General features: G+C 42.2%; 1 protein-coding gene across 1 annotated transcript in view; it reads right to left on the reverse strand.

Annotated features, from left to right (window-relative positions):
- LOC106941600 (fumarylacetoacetase-like) overlaps positions 1-2,964 on the reverse strand; it is a 21,446-nt gene extending 18,482 nt beyond the window's left edge. The window contains exon 1 of the mRNA XM_015024678.1: positions 1,702-2,964. Within this exon, the coding sequence (XP_014880164.1) occupies positions 1,702-1,968 (267 nt within the window). The 5' untranslated portion in view covers positions 1,969-2,964. The remainder of the gene's footprint in view (positions 1-1,701) is intronic.
- Positions 2,965-8,086: the final 5,122 nt, after the last annotated feature.

Consider the following 8,086-nt stretch of genomic DNA (forward strand, 5'->3'; position numbering starts at 1 on the left):
ATATCATGCAACTGAGAGTCTGGTGGATATCGGAGATGATATTTGGACATTTTTATTATATGTAAAGGTCATTATTATATATGTTTATTCAGTTCAAAATTTTAACTTTGAAAAAACATAGTTGCCTCCATATCATAGTGCAGCAAATAGAGTGGCTGCTCCCGTCGTCTTTTATTGTTACACTGAGAGTTGTGGTGTGGAAGGAAAACTCGGCAAAGTTGACTGTACCATAAACAAAGGTGATTTATTAGGCCTCCTTCAGCACAGCATAGTTCACTAACGAGACAAAATGGCAGCTTTCCCATCAGTCTCTTAGCTTTCAGTCTCTCTCAAACTTCAGCCAGCAGTCTCTTTATATGCTGTTGTCTCCGCCTTCTCAATTAACTGCTCAGCCAGTCAAACTCCAGCAAACATGGCTCCTTCTATAAAACAGCTGGGTTTGAGGCGGGCCTCCTCCTTAGTAGGTTTCAAGATGGCCGCCACAAGGACACACCCAAAAAGGTAACAAACATTTCACAAACAAAAGGTTCACATAGACATTCTAGAACTTAAACGTTACAGAAAATCTTATTGCTTCTTAACATTTATCCACCGCCTTTTCTTTTTGTTATGTCTTTTATCTCTTAAAATGAGCCCACAAACTGTCACTATTGCCACTATTGCTTCTACATTGTCATCCGTGTTTGGTTATTCTAAATTCCCGTATGCTATGTTGGGGGTTTTACTGGATTATCCTCTGGAATCGGGATGTTCGTGACTGGAATCGGTTCGTGTTGCTCCTGCCTTGGACACACGAACCGATCGAACCTGTTGTACTTTTATCAGCTCTGTGATCACAGAGGTTTGGAGAATCGGCCGACAATTCTTAAATCTTGCCGCCCAAACCAGACTTAAGACTCACAAGCTCTACTCCTCTCCTCTCGATCACTGCCCAAACGCTCTCTGACTCTGGTCGCTATGGTAACGTTTACATATCCCTTCAAAATAAGATACAGATACGCCACAAAAATTAACATTTTACTGAGTTTGTTTCTCTGCAACGAGACGGTCCCATCTGGGAGTGATGGGAGACAATGACACCCGAAGTGTTGCTTGTATGCACAGCGTGCTCGGTCTCTATGTGGCGAAGCAGTTTGAAGGCTTCATTGCCTCATTAGCAGCCAGTCGCCGCATGTTACGCAGAGCGGGCTTGTAAAGTGGGACTCACCTACTGGTCTGGGATAAATCCATCCTCCTGTCTCTTCTCTAGTCCTTTTCCCCTTTGCAAAGAAACTTTCCAAAGACACCTGATCTGTTTCTTACTCATTTTGCTGCTTGAGAGCTCAGTGTTAGCACGCAAGTAAAGGATTTTCAAAATAAAAGATCCTCCAGACTCAAGTAATACATAAGACAGAAATATTTAATTATTTCTTGCGCGGCCCGATACCAATTGGTCCACATACCGGTACCGGTCCGGGGACCACTGATTTACATTTACATAATATTTACATTTATTTAAATATAAATATATTTACTTTTCAATATTAGTCATGTATATTTATTTTATAAATATAAATAGCTTCAAGTTAACTTAACACCCAAATCCATTATTCAACAACACAACAATCAGTTCGATCATAAAAATCAATCAATCAACGCCACAATCCACCACTTCAATTCAGACGTTGCTGTTAATGGGCCGGCCAGCAAACCTGGAGGCCTGGCTGCCTCTCCGCCCGTCCACAGATTCATCCAGTTCCGCACAGGTCGACTAGGATCTCTGATCAAAAGAGTCCGCAACTCCCATCCTCTTTGTTTGGCTTTCTCTTCTGCTTTTCTCATTGTCCGTCCCTCTTTTAGGTCCGTGTGGGACACAGTAAGCGCATGTCTTTTTTTTCTTTTCTTTTTCTGATTTGACTTCACACCTCCCACTCGATCTTTCCATGAACCACTGGGAAGATCGCAGTTCCGCTGTCGTATTTGGTACATCTGGAGTTTTATTCCTCCCTGGTTTGGCTTTCCATTTGTTCCTCTACCGGTATTAAGATAATGAGCCTCCTAACATCCCTGTGAAGAATGCTGGTCTTGATTTTATCTTTCTTTGGTGGATGAGTTGATCTTTGCTTAACAACATGGACATTTACGTCCCTCACAACACCGTTCTTGTCGGGATTAGCACTTACAACTTTGCCCGGCTTAAACTGTCCTAAGTGCATTTTGGTCACACAACCAGATGATGTCCCCAACAGCAACATTTCTCTGGGAAGTGTGCCATTTGCTCCTCACAAAAAGGTTGGGATCAGCCAGCTGCCTCCAACTGTTCCAGAACTTAGTAACCTCATTTTCTCATCACCACTCTGAGATGCTCGTCCAAGGAAAAGACTGTTGGAAGTGATTACTGAATACAACCCTCTTGACTCTGTATTCTGGCATTGATTGGGCGCTCATTTGCAAGATTGGCAGCGTTATAAAGAGTTGCATAAAATTCACTAAAAGTTGATGCAAATTCTTGACCAAGACTCTGGAAAGCTCTTTTCACAATGCCAACAGCAGCTTCATCAGCTCCGTTCCTGTGAGGTGAGTCTGCGGGAAGGATTTTCCACACCCACTCAGTCCCATTCTTTACTGCAGTTTCTTTCAAACCTGATATATTTTGGGTGCCCAGATATCTATACAGCTCCTCCAAAACTGGTTTTGCTCCAATAAAATTGGTGCCTGCATCAGACGAGATCTTCTGTGGATAACCTTGGATCGCAGTAAATCTCTGATAAGCCATCAGGAAACTTTCAGTGGAAAGCGAGCTTGCCAATTCGGTGTGAATAGCTCTACTGGTCATACAGCAAAAGACGACTCCGCAGATCTTAATCGTCACCCTTTTTTTGACATCATCTCTGACATGATAAGGCCCGAAGAGATCGACTGAAATGAACTTGAAAGGAGGGGCAGGCTCAGCCCTCTCAGGCGGCAAATCACCCATTAACTGCTGACACTTCAGAGTTCGAGCTTTCCTACAGACCATTCATCTGTCAACAATCTTTTGGGCTATCCTCTGTCCTTTTACAACCCAGGCTTTCTGCCTCATCCTCAGTAGGGTCCCAGCAATTCCATCATGTGCAGCATTGTGAGCTTCTTGGCCCAACAGTGTTGACACCCAGGCATCATGGGGTATGATGGGAACTGCAACTCTGTCTTCTCTAAAGATCTGTATACTGCTGCCACAGACTAATAATCCAGACTCTTTGTCTTGATAAACCACCAACCTATCTGTGGTTGTGTTGGGAAAGTTGGCACCCATCTGAGCAGCAAGGAAAATGTCCCTGAGAGCATATCAAGATCTTGAGGGCTGGCTCCTCAGCAATGTTTTGATCCCCAGGAATCCACCACCAATCTTGGATTCTTGTATTGCTCTGGATCTCTCCAATTCTATTTGCAAAGAATGATTGAAACCCATAGCTCTCTCTTTAAATTGCTCCAAGAACTGTTTATCAGTGAGGTGATGCCACCTCTCAATTTTGATTTGGCTGTGCATCTCAAAGTACTTCTTTAATCGTGATGCGAGCACAGCTCCACATATCTCTGCTTTAACAGCCTCAGCTTTTTGACCCAATGGAGTTAGCATAGCCTTGGATTCCACCAGCCTGATGATTGGGTCTTGAACTGATCCCCACCTCAGATGCAACACTGCTCCATAAGCATATTCACTTCCATCTGAAAATGTAATTGCTAAGGAGTCACTGCAGTTATGAAAGGGAGTTAATGCTCTGTCAAATTGGATCTTACTAAGCTGAGTGTACTCTTCAAAGTGCTTGGTTGCATCTTCTCTAAGGCCATTTGAGAGTGCTAAATCCCAGGTGTCTTTTACTTGGTTACTCACATTCTTTGCCTCTTGGAAGGCTTTCCGCACCAGGATTACCCCCTTCTATTTTGCAGGAGTTACCAAGCCAACTGGGTCATACAGTTTGACACCTGACTAAGGAGCTCTCGCCTTGTCAAAGGATTTGGTGTTTGACTTCTGATTTGGTCCAACTGGAGGTCTTGTCAAAGTCGCATCTTTTTTTTCCCTTTTTGAAAAAATTATGCTAACTATGACATGGAGTTTATCCTCCTCCACAGTGTACCCCAGACCGAGTACTTTATTGTCCTCATCACGCATTTGGTTTGGTAGAACCATGGTCTTTCCTTTCACTTCATCCTGTTTGTTGTTACAATCTTTCCTCCCACTTTGCCCAGAAAACACCCAGGGTTTAAGTTTGAAACCACCAGCTTTAAGAATGCACTCCACATTTTCTGTGATTTTCTTTAACCTGTTTGGGTCATTGTGGGACGTCAGAATGTTAACATAGCTGTTATTCTGGATGACTTGCCGCTCCTCTTTAAGACAAATAAATGAGAGTAAATTTGCAGTTTCCCGCATCGCCAACTGTGCAATGCATCCTCCAGGTTTATCTCCAATGTTCACTCTTGTTATTGCATAATCTCCAACTTTTTCATCCTCTGAATCACGCCAAATAAATCTGTGCAGGATAACTTCTCTTTCTTCCAGCCAAACAGAATTATACATTTTCTTTATATCTCCTAATGCAGCATAAGCTCCTTCTCGGAACCTTAATGGGACAGCACGGATCTGGTTTAGGACATCTGGGCCTTACATCAGCAGGTCATTCATACTTGTCCCTTTAAATTTCTGACTGCTATTCCACACAAGTCTTACAGGAGTTGTCACAGAGTGTGGATTCAGCGCAATTAGGTGGCTTACATACCACACTGGGCCTTTCCATTTGCTGATTGCTTCCTGAGACAATTTCATTGCAGCTCCACGCTGAAGCATGTCATGCACTTGTTCAGTGTAAGCAGCTTTCCAGTCAGGTTCTTTAGTCAGTTGCTTCTCTGTTCTAAAAAATCCCTGTTGTCTGGCAGTGGCAGGGATGCTAGATCTTCCAGCCATGGGTACCTAGCATGCCAATGAAGTTCGTCAGTGTGGCTGTCTCCTTCATTGTAGGTGAGGCCTTCCTTCACTATTTCAAGCTCCCTTTCTTCAGCAAGTGTCATCGCTTTTCCTCCCAGCTGACAGTTCCACAAAGACAACCTCCACACTTGGGTTCACAAGCCGCGCCAATACTGTCCCACCTCCACCACTCCAAGAAATCTAGGCTTGTAGTTGCACTCTTTGATGCCTTAAGTTAAATGGAGACCTGATGGTGGATGCTGTGGGATTTCATGAATGAATTATTCATATCTCACAGCAGCTGTCCTCATTGACCTTGCAAAATGTCTTTTGGTTGTACGAACTGTCATGGCAAGTTCCTCAAACAGTTCTGGATAAGTTCCTCCAACCACTTTTCCTAAAGTGCCATCCCAGAGTACAAGGTTCCCCACAACTCTAATTCTTTGTGGTGTCAACTGACCTTCCCTGTGGCTTACGAGGGTCTTACAATTTCATCCAGTGGTACATCTGGAAAAAATCTTTGCAGCTGTTTTGCTTTAACATGCTTATGAATATCTGCAATGCTGTCAAGTCCATAACAAACAAGCTGGTAAGGTTTAAAAGTGCCTCTGGAGGTTTTCACACAAATCTTCAGGAGGTAACGTTTTGTCTCCACGCAAACTTTCATCCCTCCAACTCCATGGACAATGAGCGTGATCTCCTTACTTTTGAGGTTTAATCTGCTTGCAGCCTTATGAGTTATGTAATTTGTATCTGATGCCAAATCAAATTAATCTTTTGTCCAGCATTTGCAGTTACTTCAAGAAGCATCATTAACACTGGCAGTTCCCGCACTCCACTATCCATCAGAAGATTTGACTTATTCTGAGTTGTATTAAAGACTTTAGATGCAGTATTTGAAAATACATTTCTACAATGTTTGGCCAACTCGGGTGGCAATTTCTTAAGAAATTCTTCTTGATCCTGTGCGTACCTTCTGCTACTTTGTTGTCTTCTGGACTGATTCGGTTCCTCCTCTGGACTGTGTTGCTTTTCTTAGCTTCAGCACTTGGGCATAGATAATAGTGATGTGGATCATCCCCATTCCTGCAGCTTTGATTCTTGCACAAAAACCCAGGTTTGCAGTATGATTTATCATCATGTATTTCCAAACACTTGGTGCATGCTCCTACCTTCTTGACAGCAGCTCTTTTCTCAGTTAATAATGTTCTGAACTGTTTGCAAAAGTAGATTCTTTTTCTGTGCTTTCCATCGCCATAGACAACACAGCTTGCAAAGTCATCACCTGCTTTGACTGACTTGGTTCTGGCGTGTCTTTGCTCCACTCGGGTCTCTCGTCTACTTGACTCCTTTCTCAGTTGCTCTAGTTGCTCATAAATATTTTCTTGATCTTTCAGAAATGCAAGGAGGTGATCAAATCGATTCTCTGGTACCACAGCATTCCTTTTATCAGAAGAATAAATGAGCCACTCCTTCTTCAAAGCTTCAAGAATCTTAGTTTCAATTGACTTTGTCACCAGAGGGTTTTAATGGCGTCGGTGTTTCCAAGGTCACTTAAATCCTTAAGAGCTTTCTCAACAGCTTGAATCAACTCCACAATTCTTCTTGGCTGGTAACCTCTAACTGCAGGAATTCTCTGTAGCTCCTCCACAATTTCATTTGCAATGGCTGTCTGATTTCCATAGCGGTTCTCAAGGACTTGAAAAATATCTTCTGGTGTGCTATAGGAGGTTAAGCAAAGGTCTCGTAATTTTCTCGTATAGACTGTCCAGGAGCTGCACTTTTTTCAACTCTTTTGAACCGGTTGGTTCTCCTTGCTTTTGAAGTGCTTCCCAGTCCCTTTTCCATCTGTAAAAATCACGTTTGTTTCCAAGAAACTTTGGGAGAGATGTTGGTTTCAGCTTGATTGTTGGTAAAGAATAATTTTGGGAAGTTACAATTTGCTCCTTTTTTTTCTTCATCTTTTTTTAGCTTTGCATGAATGAACTCTGTTGTCCTGGAGACCAGATTGGGGACACTAAGTTCCAATCCTCTCAGCCGATCTTGGATTTCATCCAGATGGCCATGAGGGATCCATCTTTTCCAGTGACAATGAGCTTCTTTTGCAGCTGTTACGAAAATAAATTTAAAATAAGCTAGTTTTAAAACTTAACATGTCTTGATTCAAATAGTCTAATTGTGGTTTTAAAATCAGTAACGTATTCTGGCTTTTTGACCTTTATTTTACCTGTAGTTACAGCAGATGATTTGCTAGGATCGTTTGAATTGCCTTTTGTCTGTGTGGGAAAACAATAAAGTAGAAGTTGTAGCTTTTCACAGTCATCTGTGAAAGGCCGTAAACACAGCAGGAGTTCCTGGCTTGAGAGAGGGTCAGAGATAGCTCCTGGATTGGATGAGCAAAGATACACCTTATTTGAATAAATTAAAGATAAGAATACGCCTTCACTATAAAACTTTCTACACAGAAGTAACAAATTAGATTTGCTTTTGCAATTCTCCAAAGACGTCTTTGCTTTTCTTTCTTTCTTTCCTTCTTCTTTCCATTTATGTCAGGTAAGCGAATGTATGTCTCTGTTGTTCTGCAGTTTGTGTTGTAATTTTATGCGTTGTCTTCTATTAGATTAAACTGCAATTCTGTGACGTCAACACGGATTACTGTTTTCTTCTGAGTGACTACAGGTGGCCGTCGCGAGAGGACCCGGGATCACAAAGGAAGAGAGAGAGCCAAACTTTTTCCAAAATTAACTAATTCATAAAAATATTCCTTAACACAGCCTTTAAAAGTTCCTTCAGGTGGCTCAGAGTGAAGTCATATGCCTCTTTTTCCACTCCCGGTTTAATAGTGGCAACATGCCCACATTCTGATTCTGCTACATGAAGTGCAATTAACAGTTCAGTCTTTCCAAAAGTTCTCCACAGGGTCTCCTGGATTAAGCCTTTGCTTCACATTCTTTTGCAGTTTTTTCCAGGTCAGATTTCTGCTGTTCAGTCAGTACGGCTTCTTCATCTTCACCCAATTTGGATTCCACTTCTGCGATGAGACTTTCTTCCAGATCATAATTTGCTGTCATTACTTTTCCAGCCTCTATGTTGAGCTTATGGAAACTGTCCTTTAATTCCTCTTCAGTCATGTCCTCATGTGTCCGAGTTATATTATTGATC

This window comes from Poecilia latipinna, unplaced genomic scaffold, assembly GCF_001443285.1.
Source record: "Poecilia latipinna isolate Pla-1442-1.1 unplaced genomic scaffold, P_latipinna-1.0 Scaffold3758, whole genome shotgun sequence".
Lineage (NCBI taxonomy): Eukaryota > Metazoa > Chordata > Actinopteri > Cyprinodontiformes > Poeciliidae > Poecilia > Poecilia latipinna.